General features: G+C 66.8%; 1 protein-coding gene across 1 annotated transcript; it reads right to left on the bottom strand.

The window, feature by feature from the left end:
- Positions 1-1575: 1575 nt before the first annotated feature.
- Positions 1576-19630, bottom strand: AGRN (agrin). The gene is made up of 36 exons (XM_065873065.1): positions 19483-19630; positions 18880-18927; positions 15292-15507; positions 14871-15095; positions 14558-14782; positions 14163-14369; positions 12876-13094; positions 12607-12801; positions 12314-12514; positions 12083-12231; positions 11892-11997; positions 11055-11171; positions 10808-10972; positions 10509-10652; positions 10278-10402; positions 10097-10202; positions 9699-10004; positions 9482-9619; positions 8904-9031; positions 8635-8749; positions 8437-8556; positions 7972-8319; positions 7555-7747; positions 6762-6977; positions 6068-6297; positions 5841-5975; positions 5646-5742; positions 5376-5540; positions 5158-5269; positions 4913-4924; positions 4568-4684; positions 4248-4440; positions 4078-4165; positions 2673-2897; positions 2086-2189; positions 1576-1733 (listed from the first exon to the last, which is right to left on the bottom strand). Exons 1-36 carry the CDS (start codon positions 19628-19630, stop codon positions 1576-1578), a joined length of 5796 nt encoding a protein of 1931 aa, XP_065729137.1.
- Between the last annotated feature and the right edge of the window lie 6110 nt (positions 19631-25740).

Here is a 25740-nt window from a genome sequence, read left to right as displayed (position 1 = left end):
GCAAGGCCCGCCATCCCTAAGGAGGCGACCTGGGCTGCAGGCCTCACGGGCCCCCCCGGCCAGCCCCTTGCACAACAGTGTACGCACTCGCCACTCAGGGTTTCCTCGCCAAAAGCAGCCCCCACCCCAGCACAGGACCCCCTCCTCCATCCAGAGCCACCTGAGGGAGCTTGAAGCCTGCATGCCACCATGAAGCTCAGCGAGGAGCTCCCGGGACAGGAACTGGCCGGGTGGGCGAGCGCAGGGCCAGGCGGGGTTGAGCGCTGTGGTGTTGGTGTGGACAGATGCAAGCACCTCTTGCAAGTGTTCAGACTTTATTTCACGGTGATTGACACAAACACAAATTGGAGTTAGTAACAGGACTTCTGAGGCTCCTGCAGCCTCTGAGCCTGACAGCCTGGCTGGGCTGGGGGAGAGGCTGGGGGAGGGGCTGCCACCCCCGCCAGGACAGGTGAGGGCGGCTGCGGGGACGGGACCAGATGAGACCTAACATTGCAGTTTAAGGCGTCTCTGGCTTTGCAGCCGTCTCTGCCACCCCGCACCTGCCCCTTGGTGTTGCCTAGACGCCCAGCCCGCCCCCGGTCACTCCTGGATAAGGACAACCCCTCCTCACACCACAACTGGACAGCTTTGCTGTGCAGCGTCCTCAGCTGCCCTCGGGCCAGGACAGGAAAGACAACAGCCCTGCCACCCCAGCTGTCAAATAAAATCAGTACATAAAGACTCTGCGGTTGGTGGCCAGGCCTGGACGTGCATCCTCAGGAGGGGATGCTGGCCCCCCCAGCCAGGCAGGCAGTGACGTCCTCCACGTCACAAGTGGCCCCACGCCCTCTCAGGGTTCCTCGTGGGGCCTTGAGGGGAGGAGGGGGGACACAGCCATGTCCAGGGTGGCTGGGTGGATGGGCAGGGCCAGCTACGGGCCAGGGTGCCCTGAACAGGCCTGTGCCCGGCCTATGCTCTCCAGTGCCCTGGGACAGGTGGACTCAGCTGGAGGGAGGGGCACAGCATGGCCTCAACACTGACATTGTTTCACAGGACTGGCACAGGGGGCCTGGGCTCGGTGGGCCCTGGTGAGGCTGGTCCCGCCCAGCATAGGCAGGGAGGAGGGGCGGCTCAGATGGGAACCCAGAGAGGCCCCGTGGGGCTTGCACAGAGGAAGGGCACCCTAAACCCTACAGTGCCTACCTGCTCTGGGGACACAGGCCTCGCCAGATGGAACATGGGCAACGTATGTATGCGGGGCCTGCCGACAGGCTGGAGAACACAGGGGCCAGCACAAGTGGATACTTGGGGAAGGCACAGCCTGAGAGGCCAGGACACGGTGTCCCAAGGCAGAGGGGCACGTCCCAAGGCTGCTGAGTGAGCCAGGCCCTCCACGTGCAGCATTCCTCCCCCAGCCCCTTGGAGTCCCTTGGCACCAAGTCTGTCTCTGCAGCGTGCCTGCCTGGACGGGAGGGAGGCCGGGCCAGCAGTCCCTCCGGCTGACACATAGGCAAGAAAATCATATCAAAAAAGCAACAAGTTTACAAAAATAGAAAATAATTACAGCAGGGTGGGTCGTGGCTGCATTGTGGCTCACGGGGCAGGACAGGGCCGAAGGTCCGGCTTGGTGACGGCATCCTCCAGCAGGTTCAGCGGGCGCCGACCCACCACCACGTCCCGCAGGCAGCCCACGAAGCCCGTGCCGTAGGCCTTGGGCAGGGCCTGGCCCACAGGCAGCTTCTCTAGGCCACCTGCAGGAAGACAGAGGAAAGGTCACTGGGCTCAGTGACAGGCAGGCCGGACACTGGCGGGCAGAGGGCCCCACTGCATCTGAATGACCAGGTGAGTTACCTGCAGCCTGCCAGTGCCCGGGGGTGACCAGGGGACCAGCAGACGAGCTCCAGCCTCCTGGCCCCACACCACCCAGGGCACGGCAGGGGCTAAGACAGGAGGGGAGAGGGCCCCACCCCAGCCAGCCCACCTGCTGTCCTGGATAGCACTGACATGGGTGCCACTCTTCGTTGTCAGCTCCAGGGGATGGGACCTGTCCCTCAGAGACCCTTCGCTGTCCCTCCCCTGGCTTCCCCCACACCAATCACTCACCCAACCACAGGGCTCCATCTGTGTCCAGCTGCGTGGCACCCAGTGGGGAGGAACCAGTCACAGGGGCCTCATTGCCCACCTGAAGGGAGCCTTCCCTCTGTTCCCTGGGGGCGTGGTGGGTGGGGTGAGGCCATCAGGTGGCTCCAGGTCCTGGTCCCTCCATCCCTTTTGCCCCAACACCACACCCTGGGGACCGTCACCAGGTGTCACCCCTGGGGGCCAGGATGGAGTGGCACTGACCCCGGGAGAGCACGAGATGGCCAAGGGCAGGGGGACCTCCTGTGGGTCAAGCTTTGCTGGAGGGGACGGCCAAGGCTCAGACCAGAGGGACATGTCCCCAGCCGGCGTCTGGGTAGAGCGGGGAAACCCCTTTCAGATCAGGGGTTCCCTGGCCATCACTGCTTCTCCTGTACCCTCTCATCCCTCCTCCCGTGCGGGCAGTGACCTCAGGTCGGGCCACCAGCCCTCCTCGCCCTCCTCCCCCTACCAAACTCCTACCCTAGCCACGAGTGGCCAGGCATGCCCTGGCCGGGCAAGTCCAGGCAGCTCCCGCTGCTATTCTCGGTGGCCCCAGGCTCCCTGCTGACCTGTGTGCCCTGACCCGCAACCAGCGGTTGGTGCTGACTGGTACGGTGGAGCGCAGCACCGTGGGCTGGGAGCCCAGGTCGTAAGCCAGCTGCAGGCGCCCGTCCACGATGGCCAGTGCGATGTAGTCGGCCCGCTCTGTGGCTTTGCCACTCCACAGCACCAGCCCCTGCGTGGCCTCGGTACGCAGGCTCAGCTCAAAGTAGTTGCTCTGTAGCGCCTTCTCACTGGTGGGCAGAGGGCTGGTCAGGACCTCTTGGGAGGGTGGTGGGGACGGGGTAGGGGTGGTAGGAAGGTGAGGGGCATGGCTACAGAGGCCATAAGGGCTAGTGGTGCCACCGGGGCAGCTGGATGGGCAGGTGGTGTCAGTGGGACAGATGGGCCGAGAGATGGATGGTGGGAGGTGGGGCCAGACGGGCAATCAGAGGAGTGAGGTGGACAGACACAGGGACAGCTCGGCAGGGAGATGCTCAGAGAGATGGGAAGGCAACAGGCAGACGGCAGGGGCCAGGGGCCGCTGCTCACCTGGGAAGTGCCCTGGAATCCGGAGTTTCAGGGCTTAGATGCAGGAAGAGAGGGAGGCAGGTGAGCTGGGGCACAGACAGGCTGTAGTGCGGGGTGGGGCGGGACCCAGCAGCAGCCCCTCCCCACACCCCGTCTCCACCAGTGGAAGGCGGGCGGAGCAAGCATCCACAGAAGACACACAGGACCCTGGGGTGTCGGCTCCACCCACCACAGAGCCCGGGCCATGACACACATGCAACACACATGGGCAGACACAGAGCTGGTAGGCACGGCCCAGGCCAGGTGCAGGGGAAACAGCCAGGGCACGGGCGACACGGAACGAAGACCGAGGGCCCCTGGTCGGGAGAGACCCCCGGATGGCCCCCCATACACGTGGGCGTGCGCACACGCGGGAGCACGTGGACTTGTGTGCACACTGAGACACACATGCTCCTGTAGGCACACAGACACGTGGGCACGCACGCACGCCGTGCCGGTGCCCCGCGGCGAGGGGAGTAGTTGCAGGGGGCATTCCACGCATCTGGGAAGGGGCGGCTCCCCACTTTCAAGCGGGGAAACAGAGCCCCGGCAGCACCAACAGCTCCCCCGAAGCCCCGTCCTCCTCCACTGGGGATGGAAAGTTCTGCCCTCGCCCACCCTTGGGATGTGCTGCCCGGTGGGTGGGGAGCAGAGGATGGTGACAGTGAGGGTGGAGGCAGAGCTACTTACGCTGGGATCTCATTGGTCAGTTCGCTTGGAATCAAAGAGACAGAGACAGTGAGAAGGAAGGAGGGTGGAGGAGGGGCGGAGGTGGGCACAGAGCCGGGGCCGGAGTGGAGGGTCCCGCAGACAGGACCAGAGAGTGGAGGGCGGAGGGGCGCCTGGCTCCGGAGGGCACACTACCTCTCCGCCACGGCGTTGAGGTACTCGATGTAGGTCCGTCCGTCAAAGGCCAGCGTGTCCAAGCCCCCGGCCGACTTCTCAATCAGGCCTGAGAGACAGCGGGGTGAGTGCGGCCTCGGGCAGTCTCCCCCTGCCCCGTCCAGCCTTGGCCCTGTGCCAGAAGCGCTCACCCTTCTCGCAGTGCAGCCCTGAGAAGCCCCCAGGACACAGGCACTCGTAGGAGGCCTCCCGAGGGAGACAGGAGGCCCCGTTGAGGCAAGGGTGACCCTCGGCCTGGGTACAAGGGTGGTCTGTGAAGGACGAGACACCCACCGCCCGCACCACGTGCTCCCGGGCCAGCAGCTGGCGGCCGTTCAGCGAGACCTGGGGACGGGAGCGAGAGCCTCTGTCCAGCCTGCCCGGACGGCCCCCATCCCAGGAGGACAGAAGCCCCCTCTGGGATGGGCCCTTCCTCGAGACTGTACCAGGGCACCGCCCCCGCCCCACGTACCAGCTGGATGGCACCATCCAAGCCAGAGGACACGGCGGCTGCCCGGGCCAGCTTGCTGAAGTCAGGGGCCCCCCCTACGTAGAGCGGCTCCTTCAGGTTGAGGACGGTGTGCGGCACCTGGGGGGAGGTGCAGCGGGGTGAGGGGTGTGGAGCCCACCCACCGGGCAGGAACAGCTCGAGCCCCAGACCAGGGCCCGTCCCCCGGTGATGACCCACCCCACGCCCTCCAGCCTGCTGGAAGCAGCGTTCATCACAGACACGGCCTCACGGGCTTAGTGAGGGCGGAGCTACGCTAGGGGCGGAGGCGGCAGAAGAGGAAGGAGGCAGGATGAGAGGAGACGGTACCTTGCGGGATTTCTGGCATCCGAAGAGCGGAGAGCGGAGAGCGGAGAGCAGAGCGAGCGGGGTGGGGTTGCAGAGCGAGGGCCAGGGAGCAGTGAGAGCAGAGAGGAGACACAGACAGAGGCCCAGGGCAGAGGAGAGAAAACAGTCCAGTGAGCTCGGGCTACGGGACGGGGCCGCGCGCCTCCCGGGAGGGGGAGGGCGGCGGCGAGCAGGGGGGCAGCCCTGGAGACACTCGCTCAGCTCACCGGGGACTCCCCCAGCACACGGGGCCCATCGTCGACCCGCATGGCTCCTTTGCGTCCGTTTCGCTCCAGGGAGACCCTGGTCCAGGCGCCCAGGGCCACCGGCTCCTTGCTCCTGGAGGAGGGTGGCGGGGGGGGGGGGGTGCCGTGAGCGCACTGGGGCTCTGCCGGCCTGCCCGGCAGGGGCCTGAGGCCGGCCCCCTGCACCCCGTGCGGCCCACCTGATGACCGCTGCCCCCTTGCCCAAGTCGTAGCGGAACTCCAGGACACGGTCGTGCAGTGCCAGCGACACGAAGTCGCCCTTGCCGTCTGTCTTCTGCCCGTTGTAGAGGAGCAGGCCGCTGGGGCCCCGGGCCAGGAACACCACCTCCAGCGCCATCTTCTCCCTGGGGTCACATGAGGGCAGGCAGGGGTGTCTCGATGCCCCCTCACCCCATGGCTGGATGGGGTTGGGAGCCGCTTCCCCTCATCGACCCCTCTGCCCAACTGACCCCAGGTCCCGCTCAAAGGTGTGCAGGCCTTTCAGCTCCAGGTAGGAGAAGCTGCTGAAGTCGGCCAGGAAAGGCTGGCTATTCTCGCGCTCTGAGACTGCGAGGACAGGAGAGGATCACACAGGGTGCCGGGCCCTGACCCCAGAGCCCCAGAGCCCCCACCGCCCTCCCTGCTCTGAGCGCCGCTGTCCCCACCTGTCTGGCAGAGGCTGCCCTCCCGGCCCTGAGGGCACTCGCACTTGGCCTCGCCCTGGGGCAGCACGCGGCAGGGGGCTGCCCCATGGCAGGGGTTCGGCTGACAAGGGTCCTTCTCGTCAGCACAGGTCGGGCCTGGAGGGAGGCAGGTTGGGGTCCCGGGAGGCCTGAGTCCCAAGCACAGACACACAAGTCCCCCCAGCACCCGGCCCAGGGCCCGCCCTCACCAAAGCGGCCGGGTAGGCACCGACAGTGGAACATGCCGGCCTCCAGGGCCTGGCACGGGGCCCCGCCGAGGCAGGGGTTAGGCACACAGGGGTGGTCCCCGCACTCGCCCACTCCAGAGCTTCGGGTCGCAGACCCCTGCCAGTCACTCAGCTCCAGCTGCTGGTTGTTGACGTCCAGCAAGCGGATGCAGCCCCTCAGCCCAACGCCGACAGAGGTCCGCTCGAGCACCCTGCCACCGAGATGAGAGGGTCAGGGGTCACAGGCCAGAGACCAGAGCTGTCTGTCCTCTCTCACAACCAGCTGTGACACTGGCGTCCCTGTCAGCCGGGGTCGTGAGTCAGGGCTGCTACCCGTCCCCGACCCCTCTTTGGGTCCTCACGAGATGGACAGTCAACCCACAGAATCAGGAGGCGGGTTGGGCTGAGTCAAGGGTCTGGACTGAAGGTCAGGGCCAGCCCAGCCCCTCCTTGGTGATTACACGGCAGCTTGGTCCTCAGCATCAGGACAGAATCAGGATCACGGTCAAGGGCTGGGGCTGAGGCCAGCGTCACAGCCGGGGGCCACACCCACACTTCCAACCCCTCTGTTATCCACAGGGAGCTTGGACCTCCTGGATGCCACCCCAAGAGTCAGGGATCAGGGCCAAGGTCGGGGGTCTGCGGTCGGGGCCACACCACCCTCCTCCATGCTCACACGGAAGCCTGGTCCTCCGGGACGCCACCCACAAAAAGGTCCATGTCCAGGTTGAGGCCGTCAGTGCCACTGGGGCTCTGGCCCAGGACAGGGGTCTCACCATCCACCGAGAGAGTGCCCTGGCGCCAGTGCCGAGACAGCTCCAGGTGATGCCACCGGCCGGGCTGCATGGGCACTGAGCTGGTGAGCACCGCGGGCCCCGAACCTGTGTCGAACCTGGGGGGCGGGAACAGGCGCTCAGGACAGCCAAACGGAGCCAGGACCACGGGCTGGCCCTGCCCCCACCCCCACCCTCATCCCTGACCCCCCCACCCCCACCCTCATCCCTGACCCCCCCACCCTCACCCCTACCCCCCCCACCCCCACCCTCACCCCTGACCCCCCCCCACCCCCACCCTCATCCCTGACCCCCCCACCCCCACCCTCATCCCTGACCCCCCCCACCCCCACCCTAACCCTGACCCCCCCCCCACCCTCATCCCTGACCCCCCCACCCCCACCCCCACCCCTGACCCCCCCCACCCCCACCCTCATCCCTGACCCCCCCCACCCCCACCCTCACCCCTGACCCCCCCCACCCCCACCCTCATCCCTGACCCCCCCCACCCCCACCCTCATCCCTGACCCCCCCCACCCCCACCCTCACCCCTGACCCCCCCACCCCCACCCTCACCCCTGACCCCCCCACCCCCACCCTCATCCCTGACCCCCCCACCCCCACCCTCATCCCTGACCCCCCCCACCCCCACCCTCACCCCTGACCCCCCCACCCCCACCCCCACCCGCCGCCCACCTGAGCTGCACGCGGCCCCCCAGCAGCGCCAGTGCCAGGAAGTCCTTGCCCCGGACATTGCCGTTGTACAGCAGCAGACCCTGGGGCTCCAGCGCCCGGAATTCAAGCGCCAGGCGCAGGGTGTGGTAGGCACGGAGGGTGGGGAAGGCCAGGAAGGAGTGGCCCCCGAAGGCCGGCACGGAGGGGCGCGGTGCTGCAGGAGACGGAGGGGCAGTGGAGGGCACAGAGGACCCGGCTGCCCGGGCTCTGACTGCCGGTCCGAAACCCCCAGCCTGTCCCCAGCGCTGGGCCAGGGAGTCCAACCGGCCGCTCACCCCAGCCTGGCCCCCCCGCCCGGGCCCCCACTCCCGGCGGCCCGGCCCTCCCCAACCTGGCCCCCTCTGCCTCCCTGCCCCTCCCCCGCGTGGATGACCTTACCCTGCTCGCAGACAGCGCCCCCCCTGCCCGCTGTGCAGCGGCAGGTGAAGTCTTCACCTGAGCCCTGGTCCTGGCAGGTCCCCCCGTGGAGGCAGGGCTGGGAGTCACAGGGCCTTGGGGGCTGCTGGATGCCCGGGGACGAGGGCCGGTGTGCAGGCACACGGCTAGGGGCAGGGGTGGGGGGCTGGCGCGCGGTGAAGGGCACTGTGATCCTGCTGACGGGCCGGCTGGTGTGACTGGGATAGAGGGCCCGAGGGGTCACAGCTGACGGTGGCAGGCGGGCCACAGTGGTGGCTCTGGCCGTGGCTGCAGCAGGGGTGGCTCCCGTGAAGAACGCAGGAAACCAGTCTGGGGGTAGGGGAAGCTGTCAGGATCCGCAAGGAGCAGGGATCCCAAGCGCAGTGCACGGCGTTGGGGATGGAGGGTGGGGACAAGCTGTGGCTGGCGGCCGGACCAGGCTCTCACCGAAGTCCATGAACCGCACGTGTTCCTGCAGAGGCCGCCTCACGCCCAGGGACCGGCGCCTGGATGCCTGGATCTGCCGGACCAGGGCCTGGCACACATCGGGTGCCCTGAAGGCTGTGGCTGGGGAGGAGGGACCCTGAGCATGGTGGAGGCCAGGGCAGCCCCCCACTTCCCGGGGGGACTGGGGTGGGGGCTCACTGGGGTCGAAGTGCACATCCACGATGGCTCGGACGGAGTTGCCGGGCCCCAAGTCCCGCAGGCGGACACTTCGAAAGTCCTTCTTAAGGTCCGAGTTCCGGAAGAGGTCATCCAGCTGCGGGTGGAGAGTGAGTTAGGGCTCCGGGAAGCTGCTCAGGCTGGACCGTTGGGCCCTCCTCCCGCCCCCACAGCGCTTCTCTGGGTCTGTCCTGGGAAAAAGGCCAGTGGCTGGGTAGGGGCTGCCACCCTGGCCATGGCCCCACACTTACCGCGCTCTCGATGCTCCTGGCCGTCTCCCCAAACAGCTCGGACTTGGGGTCGGCCATCTCCGGCGTGTAGAACAGCTCCTGCCCCTCGACCCCCTCGAGCTCCAGCACACCCTGGAACACCTTGGTGGCTGCGGGGGAGGGAGCAGTGAGGTCCTGCCCGGCACCTGCCTGGCCTCTGGGCCAGCCTTGGGCGCAGGCCCCAGCAGTGAGCCACGCGGGGTGCAGGGCAGGTGGTGGTTAGTCAGATGGTCATGAGGTTAGTGCGGACCCCGGGGCAGGGCTGGCATCGGTTACCAGACAGACTCCTCGGAGCAGTGCCCCAGGCCGGCTTGCAACAGGAAAAACAGGTTAGCCACGGGGTCCTGGGCACCCACGCGTGTGCGGGGGCCGAGAACACACGTTATGTGTGCACGTACTGAATCCCCAAGACCGCCTGCACATGTGTGCTAAAATCAGAAGGTCACAAAGCCTGGGTGCCCACCTGCTGGACAGGCCTGTGGCCGGGAGGAGAGACAGCATCTCTGGATGTGTCCAGGCCATTCCACACGCTCCACCCAGGCCCCCGGCCACCCACTCACCAGGACAGTTGGAGCCCTCTGCGTCCAGTGAGGGTGTCTTGCCATCTGAGCAGCAGCCCATAGGCGAGTTGTAGCAGGAAGCCCTCTCCATGGGTGGCCCGGGGGTCCCAGCGCTGTCTCTCTCAGGGGGCTCGAGTCCTGGGGAGGTGCCGTCTGAGCCCAGCCCCAGGTGCAGCCCTCCTGGGCCCTGCCCCCACGTCCCGGAGCCTGTGCTCACCTCCTGAGCCAGCCGCACTGGCCTCCAAGTCACCACTCAGCTCCTCGTCGCCGCTCCCATCGGCGCTGCCAAAGGCAGATGTGACGAGGCTGGCTGCCGGGGAGGCGGCCGTGGGAGGCATGGTCAGCACAGGCCTTGCAGCGGTCCTGGGGACGCTGGCAGTGGTCCAAGGTTGCGATGCGGGTCGAGCGGTACTGCTGGGAGCCAGGGAGAGGGCGCTGGGTGGAGGCAGCAGCGCCTTGCTCAGGTCAAGCCCTGAGGGGGCCACAGAGGCAGATGTCGGACGGGGGCCGGAAGTGATGTCTTCTGTAAGGAGAGGAGATTCCAGGTGGCGGGGCTGGTGGTCAGAGCGGGGTCAGGCCTTCCTGGTCAGTCTGGGGCAGTGGGTGAGGCCTTACCCTGGCAAGGGCCGAGGCTCTGGATAGAGATGTCCAAGCCCTGGCGGCAGGCAATGGTCCTCAGCTGGCACTCGTCGCCATAGGTGACTCCATCTGACCCACAGACCTGGGGCACAGGACACGGATGCTGGGGGGAGGCCCCTCTGCACCCCTGCCACCCTCCACACTACCCATCCCTCACCTTGGTAGCATTGGCCCCTGGACAGGCGGGTGTTGGGCACACACAGTGGGCGGAGCCAGCCTCCTCCACGCAGGACGCCCCGAACTCACAAGGCATCTCAGCACAGGTCTTGGGTGCCGGGGAGTCTGGGGCACAGACACGGGAGAGCCCACTGGCTCAGGAAACCCCGTCCCTATGACGGCCTCATCCCCAGCACAGGGGGCCAGGGGCAGTGCCAGGTCTGGCCCTCACCTGTCTCACAGCCAGCAGGGCCCAGGGCACGGCCGTCTGGACACTGCCCGCACCTGGGTCCGGCTACCCCGGGCTTACAGGAGCACAGCCCGGTCATCTGTTCACAGTCGTCCCGCACGGCCCCCTGGGGGTCACAGCTGCAGGCTGGGAGGCAGGGGAGGAGGCTGAGACCTGTGCCCGGCTTCCCCGCAGGCTCCAGGGCCTGGCCCAGCCCCTGCCAGGGGGGATGAGGAGAGCAGGGACAGGGTGGGCAGGCAGCAGTGCTCAGCTGGGGACCGATCGTGGGCCCCGTCACTCACGGGTACAGCCACTCCGGCCATCGGTGACAATGCCACGAAAGTTCCAGAAGCCGGGCTCGCAGCGGTCACACTTGAGGCCCCCCACGCCCGGACGGCAGGAGCACTGGCCTGTGGCCGGGTCACAGGTGCCACCGTAGGAGCCGTGGGGGTTGCACTGGCACGAGCCTGCAAGGCCAGGGCAAGGCAGGGTCACCGCAGCTGCGTGGCTCTGCCTGGCTGCGGGTCAGGGCCAGGCTCGGGTACTCACTGGGGCAGCCGGCCAGGCCCACGCCCCGGGCAGCAGTGATGTTGTCCAGGCAGCAGCCGTAGGGGCTCTGAGCGCAGTGCAGGGGAACCGCAGGCAGCAGCGGGGCCAAGGTGGGGGCTGCAGGGAGGGGCAGGGGTTGAGATGCCAGGCAGGGCCAGACGCTCCACCTGGGCACGGCCCCTCTGCCTCGACCGCCCCCGCCCTCACCACTCAGCCCTCCAGATGCCGGCTCCCACCAGGGCCCGTGGGTCTGCAGCTCGGGTCACAGGCGGGAACCCCATACCGCACATGAGAACAATAACGTATCTGCACACCGAGTACCAGCAACATGTGAAACGCCCACAGATCGTGGACGTGAAGCTCCGTGCACACACATACAACCAGAGCCACACGCTCGGATTAGTAGGCCTCTGCAAGGTGGCAGGCACACACGTACACCACACTCCCCCGCGCACAGACACATACAGGAGAACTTGTGCATGCACAAAGATTCCACGATCGCCGGTCACCGTCAGTCTCCTCTCAGAAGAAAAAGTGCCCGGAGGGTGGGCCTCGCTGGTTCACTGATGCCCCCTCGCACACAGTAGGTGCTCAGTGCACACTTGCTGAGCGGCAGGCACACACGTCCACGTACCCCAGCTGCACAAATGCGGATATACACTAACAGCACACACTGCAAACACGATACACGTGTTCACACACGCCCACCACAGCATACACGCAACAACTTCGAACAAGACATGGACCCCCACAAGCCTCACACCCGTGGGCACACGTACCTTTGAACAGGCACATGTGTGCCCACACACAGCCAGACACGCCCGCACGCCCACTCACCACTGCAGGCTCCCTGGGCCACGACGTACAGCTCTGGCCGCGATTCACACCTGGCCTTCTTCAGCTCACACTCGGTGCGGTAGGTGACCCCGTCCGAGCCGCACACCTGCAGGAAGGGTGTCAGGGCAGGTGTGGGCGGCCACGGCCCCTGCCTCACTGCCCAGTGGGAGTCGGGGGAGGGGGGGCCTCACCGGGCTCCTCAGGGTGCTCTGGCAGCTGAAGTCGCAGACGCACGGCCCGTCCTCTGAGTCCTCGTCCCAGATGCCGCCTCGCTGCTGGCACAGCTCCTGTCCACACTCACCGTGCTCTCCAGAGCCTGAGCCTCCCGAGCCGCACTCGGCTGCAGGGAGGAGGCCAGGTCATCTCGGGGTCCCGGCCGAGGCTGGCGCCCAGCAGCCCACACCAGCTGCCCCCGAGCCTACCCTGCTCACACGGCCCCACCCGGGCCTCCTCTATCTGCATCTGCTGCTGGCAGGCCGCCTCGCGGAGCTCGCAGGAACTGCGGTAGGTCACGCCGTCGCTGCCACACACGGGGCCGGGCGGAGGGCGCTCGCACCGGGGACACACGCACCGCCCCGCCGAGCACACGGCCCCGAAGGCGCACACTGTGTCTCCGCAGGTCTCTGCAGAAGGCGGGGCCGGGTGGGGGGTCAGCTGATACTGGGTGGAGGAGGCACGGGACCACAGCCCGCCGGGCGCCCCCAGCCCCGCTCACCGCAGGGTCCAGCCGAGGCCACGTGCAGGCCGATCTGGCGTGTGCAGGCGTGCACGTGCAGCTCACACTCGCTGGCATATGTGCGCCCGTCAGAGCCACACACGGGCTGGGCCGAGGCCACGCACTCGGAGGGGCATACGCAGCGCCCGGTCTCAGCCTCGCACAGGGCCCCAAAGCGGCACTGCCCACAGCGGTCTGGGGAGGAGGCTCCATCACCACGGTGACGAGGACGGCCACCCCCCAGCTAGACCCACTCATCCACCACTGACCACAGGGTCCTCGGCGAGCCACCCGGATCTCCCGCCCAAGGGCGCAGGCCGTAGCCTCCAGCTCGCACGTGCTGCCGTACGTGACGCCGTCGCTGCCACACACGGGATCGTAGATGCCTGAACACGCTCGCTGACACGCACACTCGGCTTCCCCATTCTTCACAGCACACATCGCCCCGAACGGACACTGCACCCCGCGGCACGGGGACGGGGGCTGGTCTGGGGAGAATGGGGCCACTCAGCAGGGTCCCCACCTGCTCTCCTAGGCGACGCGCAAAGCCCCACGCAGCAGACCCTTTCCCAGGGTGGGGATGGTGTGGGAAGAGTGGACCAGGAGGAGGGCGGGATGCGCAGGACACAGCAGAGAAAGGGACAGACGCGGACACACGTGGGCAGGGACACAGACTCAGACGGCCCCAGGTCCCGGCGTGAGTGTGAGGAGGGGCTGCCCTCTAGACCCAGGAGCTTCTGGACTGGTCTCAGGGGCTGGTGGGAGGGCCAGCTTTACCAGCCCACCCAGGCCACTGACCCTTGACCACCAGCAGCCCTGGGACGCCCATGCGTGGGGGCGGGGGTGCTCTCTCTGTGGGGGGACGAGTCTGCAACCCAGAGCCACACCCAGGGCCACACGGGGGAGGAGGTGTCTGTCCACTTGCTCTGAGGACCGCAAGGCCAGGCAGCAGCGAGCCACCCCCCCCTGCCGCGCGGGGGGCAGACCTCGGGCTGTGGGCTCCTGGCGGCAGGCGCGGTACCTCATCCTGCCAGCAGGTCAGGCTGGAAGACACAAGAGGTGGACCCAAGAGGGAAGGGAGAGCAGAGGAGAGGAAACAGACACAGAAAGAGAGACCGGAAAGATGGGCAGACCGGCCGACGGGGACGGAGGTAGAGGTGGGCAGAGCCCCAGTCCACTCAGGACGCGCTGTCTCTGCCCATTCCTGGTCCCTCGAAGCCCGACTGAGACGCTGCCTCTAAGGCAGCTGTGTGTCCCAAGAGTGTGGCACCCGGAGGACTTGAGGGCTGTCGGGCAGGTCCCAGGGAGCCTGCCCACGGACCCCTGCCTCTGCCGCACATCCCCCCAGGTGCTGCAGGCACCTCCCTGACAGATGCCACCTCCCCAGAGCCCGCCGACGGGCAACAGCCCTGCCAAGGCTCCCCAGAGTGACCAGCTGTCGCCCACAAGCCCAGGGAGGAGAAGCATGACTCAGGATGGAGATGGCACGTGATGACAGGCAGCGGGGACTGCCGGACCAGCCTGCTCGCAGCACGGAGCCCGCCCACGGTGCTCACCACACGGGCCCTGGCGTTTGGCGGGGATGCTGCGCTGCTGCCGACACTCGGCCTGCTGGCGCCGGCAGTCATTGTCATACGTGCGCCCGTCGTGGGCGCACACGGGTTTGTAGGCCCCATCACAGATGACACGGTCGCAGGAACAGCGGGGGCGGCCTCGGCGGGACAGGCACACGGCACTGAACTTGCACGCCTCTGGGCACTGGTCTGGGGAGGCAAGGAGATCAGAAGAGCCAGAGTACCACGCTGGCCCCCACGCTGGGATGTGCAGGGGATCCACGGGCACACGAGGTGATGAGTGGGGACCCACGAGGCACGCGAGGGAGGGTGGGGACAGGCGGGGCCCTGGGTCATGCAGAGTGCCAGGACGGGGCCCTCCCCCAGGAGCCGCCCACCTCGAGGCTGGCACTGGCCAGAGCGCACTTTCTGGAGGAGGAGGCCTCGGGTGGCCCCGGTTCGGCCCATGACGCAGTCGTTACCATAGGTAACCCCATCATCCCCACACACGGGCGCCTGCCTCGGAGGGCAGCTCTCTGGCCGCAGGAGCATCTCGGGGCGCCGCGTGCGTGGGTCCACACGGCAGATGAGGCTCAGGTCGTTGAGGGCGCCCTGGCAGGGGTCTGGGGGCAGGGAGGCAGAGGTCAGGGCACTGCCGCTGTGCGCACACACTGACTGAGGTCACGCTACACGCGCAGGGGTAGCGCTCACCGCAAGGGCCGTCGAACTTCTTGAACACGTTTTCCTGGTGGGCGCAGGCTTGGCGCAAGAGCTGGCACTCGCTGGGGTAGTCAGTGCCGTCGCTGCCACACACAGGGCCCTCGGGGGCCCCCAGGCACGTGGCAGGGCACAGGCACGTGGCTGTCAGTCCATCTGCGGAGTGCGCACAGGTGCTGCCAAAGCTGCAGGTTACATTGGAGCAGGGGTCCCTGGTCCCTGTGGGCGGAGCAGGGCGGGGTCACACTGGCCGGCGGCGGGCCCTCAGCGCACGCCCTCACCGCAGGCCCCGCCCTACTCATCCCTCCTCACTCAGGCCCGCTCCAGCCCCTCCCCCGCGCCCCCCCAACTGCAGGCCCCACCCCCCTCACCACAGTCCCCGCCCCCCCTCACCAAGGCCCCGCCCCGCACTCACCGCAGGGCCCCCGGCGCAGCAGGCGGATGCGCCTCTGCTGGCTGCACTGCGCCCGCTGCAGCTCGCACTCGTTGCTGTAGGTGGAGGCGTCCGAGCCGCACACGGGCGCCACCACGCTGGGGCAGACGCTCTTCTTGCACACGCAGGAGGCTCGGCCCGGCTCCTCCGCGCTGGGCTCGCAGACGGCGCCGAAGCCACACAGCATTCCTCGGCACGCTGCGGGTGGGGCGGAAGACGCGACGGGGTGGATAGGGGCCCGGCCCCTGCCGCCTCCAGGCCCACGGTCATCATGCACACAGTCCGACGTCCGCACACCTGCCAGGACCTTGCACGGACGGTCACACATGCACATGCGTGCCCACCCGTGTTCGTGCTGGCGCTCACAGGAACCCCGGGCGCGCCCATCACAGCCAGGGCCTCATGCCCTCCCCCTCTCAACAACCTCCTCCCCCCGCAGAGCCTTCTCTGCCCCCGCCCCCCTCAGCCCCGCAACTGTGGAAGGGGCATTGCATCTGCTCCTGACCCACTCCGCACACAGAGGACAGACAGACAGCCCCCAGGCCGACTCCATCACAGGGAATCAGCATCCCCACCTCAGAATCAAAGCCCCTCTTCCGACTGTGACCTACTCCTCAGAACCCCGGCCCGCCCCGCCCCCTCCCTGGGAGCTGCTCCAGTGTCCCCGCCCACACCTGGCCCCTGCCACCTCCCCAGGGACCAGCTCCTCTGCCTTTCATGGACCGGCCCGAGGTCACACGGCTGCAGGACAGGGGGTGGGGTTATCTGAGGTCAGGTCACATGCTCCACGCTCGGCCCAGAACCCAGTGCCCTGCCGGCCCCCACCCCTCTCTTCTCACTTATTCCCCTTCCTGCTTCTCTGGAGGCCTCCCCTCTCCTCAGGCCTGTCCCCATTTGGGTTCTTGTCTGCCCACTCCCCCACCTTCCACGTCCCCACAGCCAGCCTCCCCCAGGTCCGTGCTCTGCTGTGGCTCGTGGCCTCCCAGCTGCAATCTCTCGCTGGGGCCCCGCGGGCACCCACACACCTCATCCTTCCTCACCTATCCTCCTGGGCCCCCACCTCAGGAAATGTCGCCGCCCCCACCCCCTCCCCAGGCCCTGCTGCCCCACCTCACGCTCAGCATGACCTCCTCAGGGACCCTAGCACACCGGGCCCTGCGCACCCGACTGTTTTCTTCTTTAAACATTCTAGTTCTCAACTTTGCAGCGTCGCCAGCGCACACCCGCTCACTGAGTTGCAGAGCCGTCGGGACAGGCCCTCCTGGGCACAGCGTCAGGGCAGCGGGCAGGCTGACTCCTCAGGACTCCCACCCAGGGTGACACTCCCATAGGCGGGGCAGGCCCGCTACCGGCTGCGGCGGTCTGGATGCCATAAAGGTTTAATTGGGTCCACTTATCATTAATAAGTTATGGGGGTCGGGGGGCGCCCCCATCACCTCCCAGCAGGCTCAGGCAGGGGGGCAGGAGGAAGCAGCCTCAACTCCGAGGGGTCTGGAGCAGCACAGGCAGCTGGCGCTGTCACCATAGCAACAGCCCACCCCAGGCTCCCGCGAGTCTGTCTGGGAATCCCTGCCCCCACCCCCCATGGGCTGAATGAACTGGGGCTGGAGGCAAGGGCGGGGCCAGCACGGATACCCCAGCCTGAACTCCCTGCAGACCCCTCCCCCCCCCGTCCTCCCCCCGCCTCATCTGGGCACCCACGCAGACGCTTCATCCGATCCTGGAGCCAGGCTGCCCCACCTGCATTCACCCGCCACGTGACGGTGGGCACCTCAGCATCTCCTCCAGTGAATGGGGACAATAGAACCTACCCTCCAGGGTTGTTATGAGGCTAAATGGGCCAATACCTGCAAAGGCTTGGAGAGGCCCAGCACTCCACTCCGGGCCGGGTGGGGGGTCAGCCGCTGCGATGACTAGAGCAGTAAGAGCTGCCAGCATATGGGCCATCCCTTGTCCCGGCTCAACACTGTCTACTCATAGCCCCTCTCCTCACTTTCCGTTTCGCGGGCTCCTTCTCTCTCCCCTTAGCACTTCCTCTCACTTTCAGCCCTCACCTGCCCAAGGCCCTGGGGACCCCCAGGCCAAACCCAGGGGCACTTGCCCCGTCTGGCCGGCTGCTCTATCTGGCTTCAATTGGACCTGTTGATCAAGGTCTTTCCCAGGGTCCTGACCCTATGGCCGAGGACCTGGTCACTGCACTGCCCCTCGGGCTCAAGCCTCTCTCTCCCTCTGGTCACCCTGGTCCAGTCGGACACCACCCAAGGTCCTGACCCCTGGGCCAAGGACACCTACTCCTCTATGACCAGTAGGTTCCTCGTCCTCCAAGACTTGCACCCTCATCATGCAGGCTGCCCCTCCTTAGCGCAGGTGGAGCGCCCAGAGACCTGCAAGCTTCACGGCCCTTGAGCGTCACCTCTGGGGCTCTGCCATGCTTGCCCTCCTGAAGGAGCCTCACTCCTTCCTTGCCCAAGGCTCCCTCACAGTGTGCGATGCCGGAGGCGGTGGTGGCTTTTTATAGCCTCCGCCGGTTGGAGTGGGTATATTTAACTCTCTCCCCAGACCTGGGTAGGCTGGAGGATGGAGCGCGTGCCCTGAGCCCTGCCTGTGACCAAGAATGTGCTGTGTGTGCGCCTGGGAGGGATGACGATGGTCATGTGGGGTAGCTGTCCCAAAATGTGTGATGGGATCCGAGGGCAGGTGTGGGGCCCGTGTGGAAGGCTGTGGGGCGAGCCAATGCATGTGTGAAGGAAAAGAGACACAGCAGGCCTTGGGGCTTGAGGAGAGAAGGCTGAGGACGCTGGGAGAGAGGAAGGTGTTTAAACCCAGCCAGCTCCAGGCCTCTTGTCCACAGCCTATGAGAGGCTCAGTCCTGGGCCCAAACCCCCAGCCCAGTGCAGACCTGCCCCCTCCCATGGCCCATCCCATGTATGGACGGCCCTCTGTGTACTTCCAGGGACCTGGGCCGTGCCTGCCCAGCAGGGGGCCCAGGCACTGAAAGCAGACCTGGGAGCAGCTCCCTCTCCCAAGAGGACCCCAGGCCACCCCTTTCCCCTGCCCTCCGGAGGCACTGACAGCTTCCTCTCTTCCCCGCTCACATTAGCTTAATTACAGCAGCCCCCCAGGGAGGCCGGGCCCCAGCCCACAGAGCAGGTCAAGGAGGCCAGGCCCAGCCTGCTCAGTCCAGGAACAGACCCGCCCATCCCTCCTCAGACAGCTGCTGCTGGTCCTGCTGAGGCCCTCTCCCCAAGCCCCTGGCCCCCCACGCCCTCTGTACACATCTTCTGACCCATCTCTCAACCCGTGGGCTCCGGCACTAAGTCAGTCCCAACTTTGAGGCCAAGGTGGGGCCAGGCCCAGGGACTGCGGACCCCAGGTTCCCTTTGCTGTCCACCACTGTGGACTCCCCAGGAAGGACCCAGGTTCCCTCATCCAGCCTCCTGCTGCTCCAGACACAGCTAACATGTCTGATGTACACGCCCCAAGAATGACCCCCTGACCACCAAGAGTGCCACCGCCCCTCCAAGCACAGATTGCCAAGCTCAGTCTGTCACCAACTGAGCCCTCACTCACCATCCGGAGGCGTTGGGGGCACTGGCGTGAAGTGGGTCCCAGGTTTGTCTGGAAAAAAAACAAATCTCCAAGTCAGGCACCCCCCGCCCCCGCTCCCCAGCCCGAGCCAGTCCTTCCATAGCCTGTCCCATTGTCCAGCCTGGAGGGGTCACCCCTGCCTGCACACATCCCTTCCCTGGCTTTCCTCTGCCCCTCCGGCTGTATCATCATGGTCTGACACCTGTCAAGGAGGCCCAGTGGCAGGGGTGTGGGCAGCCACCTATTCCCGAGATGAGCCCCAGGTCCTGCCAAAGCCCCCATTCCCAGCGTAGCCAGCTGCCCCCAACCCACCCCCCCACGAAAGTTGTCTCTGCAGCTCAGGATGTGGGCCGGCCCCTGCCCGCCCCCCCCCAGCCCACAGACAGCCTTCGGGGGGCCCAGGCATCCAGAGAACGCCCCATGGTGTTCCCAGAAGATGCAGTGGCCCATCTGAGCCACGTCGCAGCCGGTGGCCTCTCTGTGACCCTGCCTGTCCCCTAATCTTTGGCGGCTGAGGCAGGGGACCTCAGTGAGCAGAGAGGTAGGGCCACCTGGGCCCGGAGGCTGCCACACCCACAGACGTACAGTTGTTCAGGAAGAGTAGCACCGCGAAGCCGAGCGTGGCGGTGGCCAGGAGAATCAGGCAGACGTTACAGGGGATCATGAAATATCGCACCAGCAGGGAGAGCCCGTGCCGCTGCCGGGGGTCCCGCTCCAGCGGCAGTGGAGGCATGGCCCGGGATCCTCAGCCCCCACTCTTGAGGCGTGGGGGTCCTCACGGGGTGCCCTTGGGCCTCTTCGGTGCCACTCGCCCCATTCTTGGACCCCTGGGCCAGTTGACAGCAGCTATATTCTCAAAGTTCAGCTCCAGTCACAGCTGGGGAGTGGGGGGCGCCGGGCCCCCTCCACAGCCCTTGAGGCTCATAAAGGGAGGTGTGCAGAATTCTCCCGGAGTAGAAATCCCAAGTTTGGGCTCGCAGGGAGGTGGACGAGGAACCGAGGGCCAGCACCACCCCTGCCGTCCACACCGGCCAGGGCCTGGGCCGGAGGCGCCAGCAGCTCTCCGCGGGGCTCGGGCTTCCCGGAGCCAGCCTCGGGGAGTCCCGCAGCCCCGGATCCTGCCCGCGCGGCCACCCAGGAAAAGCCGGTCCGAGTGGGAAGGGCGGCGAGCGGCCCCTCGCCCGGGACTCGGCGGGTCCCGGCTGCTCGGTCCCCGGCAGAGGCGGGAGCGGCGACGGCTGCGAGCGGGAGGGGCGAGCGCGCCTCCGGAGAGAGAGAAGAAAGAGCCGGCCGCGGAGGGCCGCGCCCGCTCCCCGCGCCCAGGCCGGGGCCGAGGCGGTGAGTGAGGGGCGAGGGGCGCCGCGGAGGGAGGGCGGGGAGCTGAGACAAAGGAAGACGCCTCCGGGGACCCCAGCGTCCGCGGGGAGTCGCGGCTCGCGCCGCAAGGAGCATCGGGCGGATGAGGACGGGAGGGCGACGGCACAAAAGAGAACGCAGAGGCTACGGGCGCTGGGGGACGGCTGGGGGCACCGGGGCTGGAAGGGCGCAGAGGTGGGGCGCTGGGGCTGCGGAGGGTGAAGGTCGGGATGGGGGCTGGGGTCGGGGCCGGAGATGAGGGGGAGCGGAGGCTGGCGCTGGAGAGAAGGCACGTGTGAGGTCGGGGTGGGGGGCTGCGGAGTGGGGGCGAGTAGGTGGGCGGGACAGGGTCCCCTCCCGCTCCCACCCGGCTGGGCTGGGCTGGGCTGTGCGTGTGAGCGGCGGAGCGGCGGCGCGGCGGAGTGTCCGAGGGTCTGTCTGTGTCCCCGCAGGGGGGATCGGCCTGCACGAAGTACCCGGTTTCTGGGCTGCGGTCTGCGTGCTACCGCGTGTGCGTGTCAATGTCTCTGCTCCCGCTGGCGCGACCCAGGCACTGTGGGGGTAGCGTCTCCAGGTACATACACACAGGTGGGGAGTAGGCTGGGCTCAATTCAGAGGGTGCGCCACCCCTCCCTAGGACGTGACAGCAGCACCTCAAACCATCCCCACACCCCCAACTCGCGTCCGCGAGGTGACAGGATCATAAATGAGTCCCATGTAAATGAGCGTTATGCAAATAGTCGCGGGGCTCCAGGTCCAGACCGCAAGCCTGGAGCGCCCCCCAGAGGCCTTCCGGGAACGCCGAGACCCTGACGTCACAGAGGGCCCGGGCGCGCGGCCCACCTGGGACTCCCGTCCTCCCCATCACGTGAGCATCTGCCTCACAAACATGTCCCTGGAGTCCTCCCACACACACCTCGCTCACTCCCCGCTCGTCAAGCACCTGCCAGCCAGCACCCAGCTCTTCAGGTCCATCTCCTTGGACTCCTTTCAGTCCTGTGCCCAGACACACTAGTACCATATTCTAACAGGGTCAGCCCACCCTGTCCGGGTCCCCAATCATCCACAGCAGAGGTCTTCAAACCTCCTGGTGCCCTGGAACCTGAGGGTCTACTGAAACCTTGCAGGAAAAGTCAATACACAAAGTGGTCCCCCCCCAGCCCGGGCCGCGATGGACCCAGGGTAGCAATCTGTCAGCCCACCTGGAGACCCTGCCCTTGGCTGGCCTCACTGTCTCCTCAGGGGAGCCTCCCACCCCCTCACCTCACCTCACCACACCCTGGCACTGCCCACACCACACTGAGAGTGGCAATGCCCCGGACTTGGAGCACCCAGGGCAGGGTCTGACTTTTTATCTCCTCCGGGCAGAGCTTGGCCCACAGCCCAGAACTTGGTGTGGTGAGCGCAGGCAGTGACACATTTCCCATTTACTTCTCACTGCAGCCCCCAGGACTGCAGTTGGAATCCCTCCACTCAGTGAGGGGCCCACAGACAGTGCCAGGGTTTAAACCACAGACGTATGCACTGAGCACACACCCGCACAGGAGCCCTGTCTGCTGCTGCCACTGCAGCTTGGGACATCATGGGTGGGCCCTGCTGGAGGAGGGGAGGCAAGGGGACCAGAGTGTGGGAGGGGCAAGCCCTGGGATCAGGGGGAGCCCGTGCTGGCAGGGCAGGCCTCCCCCAGGCGGAGACCTGGACTCTGCCAGCAAATGGGCTGGCCTTAGGGCTCACGTGGTGGTGGTGGCGGTGCGCAAGGCCTGTCAGGTCTGGCCTGGGGAAAGGGGACCCGCATGCAGCCCGGTCCCTCCCAGCCCCAGCCCGAGCCTGAGCCCCCACAGGGCTTGGATGCCTTCAGAGAGACAAAGAGCCATTGAGGCCTCAGAGCCAGCTGGGGGAGGGGAGCTCAGGCTACCCGGGCTATTTTGGGATCTTCAGACTCAAAATCATTCCGCCCTGACCAGGCCACGCAGGCTCAGACCCCAGGAACAGAGGGTGCTCCGAGCCAAGAGCCGGCCCCGCTCTGGGCTTACGCACTCAGACAGCAACATGCTACTGCTCCCCTGTGTACACACGCACTCGACGTCCCAGGTCTCACGTCCGCAGATACATGCACACCCACTCACCAAGTCTGCACAGGCACTGGGTGTCACACACTCACCTGCGTGCACACACACTGCACGCCCTCATGCAATACAAAACTTGCCCCTCAGTCACACAACACACACTGGCGTGCCCCCAAGTACACGGTGTGGTTGCGCCCCTCCAGGTGCTTCCCTGAGAAGGAAGATGGGGAATGGAGTCTAGAGAGGATGGGAAGTCCTACCGACTGCCCCCCGCCGACACCTTTCTTACGCAGATGACCCCTCCCTCACTCCGGAGGGGCCGGGCCCAGCTCCCCCGGAAAGGAGGGGGTGGGGGTGGGGCGGCACCGCCCTCCCGGCGGCGAGCACACACCGCGCGTGCGCACACACCTTTAATGTCGGGCCTCGCGGCCGGCGGCGCCTCGGCTGGTCCCGCGGAGCGCGCGGTCCGCCTGTCCCCACCGCCGGGACCTCGAGGGTACCCCGCTTGTGTGTGAAGCGCATCGAACAGTCGAGCGCCGGCCGCCAGGCGGCCCGGAGTCACAGGTGTCTGGCCGCCCCGGTGGGGGAGGGGAAGAGGACGGGGCAGGGCGGCCCCTTCCCCCAGCCCCGGCCTCCTGGTGTCTGGTCTCAGGCTACGGCCGTCCCCTCCCCCTCGGCCTCGGCAGACAATGGGCGTTTCACGGCGGGACGTCGCTGCTGGACCCGGGCCCGCCGCTGGGAAGGAGGCGGCGTCCAGCCCGGGCCCCGATCGCCGCCTCAGGTGAGGCCGAGGCCGGGAGGCGCCCAGGTTTGAGTCCGCTGGCTGTGTGCCCACCCACCAGCCCCGCGGGCAGGGCCCACACCGCCGGGCGGTGGGATTGAGTGAGTGTTTGGGGACGGGGCTCAGCAGGGCCAGCTCGTAGGGTGGCGACCGCTGGCGGCTTGGACGGCAGCTGCGGCCGCTGACCCCTGGCTTCCCTCCTCCCTCATTACTCAGCCTTCACCCTGCCCGGGGCCCAGCCTCCCTCAGCAGCCCGTCTGAGCTCCTCCGGGGGTAGGCTCAGTGCAGGAGGTGTGTCCCGAGTCGGGTCGGATTTCTGCACTCTGGGAGGTTACCCTGTGACAGAGAGAGCACTAGAGGTCGGAGGGTCGGGGGGTGGGGGTGGGTGGGTTATCTGTACAGAGACCCGAAGGATGGGGAGAGGGGTTTGCACCTCCGGACAGAGGCAACTACAGAGGCCCAGGGGAGAACGGGCTCAGGAGGCCAGGAGGGGCAAGCCTGGTGAGGCCTCAGGGCGACAGGGGCCATGGGCGGGTCCTCCGGCCTGGGGAACGCTGGGAGGAGGGAGCCCAGTCCAGGGCCTGGACACCTGCCAAGACATAGACTGAAGCCAGCAGGGGGCGTCAGACGAACAGAGGAGGGGGACGGTAGGCACCTGCAGAAAAGCGGGCCGCGGTGGAGCTGATCCATGCCTTCGGTCCCTCCCCTCCAGGACAGCCCCAAATCCACCTCTTTCGGCCAGGCCCTGCCCATCTCCGGGAGGAAAGAGAAAGCTGGAAGAGCCAGGGTGGCACCCACGTGTGCTCAGTGCCTGGTGAGTGGAGACCCTGTGTCCTGCTGAGGGCCACGCCAGGCAGTGAGGGATGCACAGTCCAGCACAACGGTCTGAGTTGGGGGACGGTGCTTCCTGGAGGTACTGACCGGCTGGATGTCAGGATGAAGAGGAGTGACAGACAGACACACCTACTGGAACCAGAAAGTCAGGGGACAAAGGGGCAGAGAGACCGGCCAGACAGGAGAGAGCCGCAAAGACGGAAGACCAGGAGATTGCAGACGTAGGTGCAGACCAGGGTGCAGGCGGAGTTTCTCCTGTGGGGGAGGGTGACCGGGACCAGCAGCCAAGGCGCAGCGTCAGGTGGGAAGCCTCCTGCTCAGAGGGGAGGGTCCCCCTCTTCCACCCCGTGGGCTGTAGCTCTTGAGTCCAGGTTTCCAGCTCTCTGGCCCGCACCACGCCCACAGCTGCCTTCTCCCGCCCCTCAGCCAAGCCACAGGGGCTACCTGCTGTTCCCTGCATCTCCAACCTTGTGCTGCCTTCCCTGCCCGGAATACCCTTCCCCCTTGGCCTTCGCTCCTCAACACACAGCTACACCTGGCCTCCTTGGAAAGCCCGTCCAGAACCTCGAAGGGCCCTGTGCAGGTGGCAGCGGCAGCCCTTCCAGCGGCCCTGTGAGGATCTGCTTCTGGGCCGTGGCAGATGGGTGGCTGAGGAAGGAACCCACGGATGGATTCACAAATGGACCCTAGCGACCCTCACCGCCTCCCCTCCAGGGACAGAAGTGGACGTACATTGCTCCCCACTGGTGGGTCAGGGACAGGCCACAGTCTGGCCCAGATGCTGTGCTCTTATTTCGCCCTAATGTACACGGGAAGCCCGCGTCTGTGGCCAGAGGGACAGGCTGCCTGCTTCTGCCGGGGCCAGCGTGGGGCGGCCCAGAGGCAGCTGCCAATGGGAGGGGCAGGGAAGCTTCAGGCCCACCTCAGGCCAGAGGCAGACCAGCCTCTCCTGACTTGCCACACCTAACCCCTAACAGTGCCAGACTCAGGGTCCGACAGGTACGAGATGGGACAGGGAATCCAAGTGGCCCCAGAGACTCTTCCTGTCCCTACCACAGTCCTTCCATCTCTGGCATTGAAAAACCCAGAGGCAGAGCCCACAGGAGGCAGGGCCCAGACCTCGGCCGGGAACAGGGGGGTGGGAGGAGGGCATAGCTGGACACTGGGGCAGCAGGCAGGAGATGGGAGCCATATGAGGGCAGAGGGCTGGAGCCCTGTTCCCAGGCCCCCAGGGACACAAGCCAAGGTTGCCTGCTACCAGTCTGCTGGCAGAGCACCTGCAGGGTCCCCTCCCCAGGCTGATCCAAGGGTGGCAGGAACCACAGCCCAGCTGGGATTTCAATCAGAATCGTGTGCCGGTTGGTACACCTGAGGCTGCAGGCACACGTGCACACGTGCAGGCCACACAGCTGTTAACAGCAGGCTGCGTGGGAGGACACAGAGCCGGCCCCTCCCATGCCTCTATGCCCTGGTGGGGAGGGGAGTGGGCGGGGCCATCTTCCCCTTCCCAGGTCCAGCTGTAAGCAGCCCCTGGCAGGGGGCCTTCCTCAGAGGAAGTTCTCAGGATCTGCTCTGGGGGGAGAGGCCCCTTCTAGGGGAGCTTCCCTCCCCACTGGAAACTCCACCAGAGGCCTAGTCACCCCTGCCCGGCTCCCAGCCACAGCCTGGGACTGGAACGTGATCCGTCCTGAGCCCCAGTGTAGCCCGTGGGGGCACGGTGCCCTCTGATGAGCTGCGTCAGTGTCACCAGGGTGCTTGTCACTAGGGTGCGATCTCATTTCTGAGATCCCTGTTGCTCTTCAATGA

Source organism: Phocoena phocoena, chromosome 1 (assembly GCF_963924675.1).
Source record: "Phocoena phocoena chromosome 1, mPhoPho1.1, whole genome shotgun sequence".
Classification (NCBI taxonomy): domain Eukaryota; kingdom Metazoa; phylum Chordata; class Mammalia; order Artiodactyla; family Phocoenidae; genus Phocoena; species Phocoena phocoena.
The sequence above is the reverse complement of the archived record's forward strand: the minus strand, read 5'-3'. Positions and strand labels throughout refer to the sequence as shown.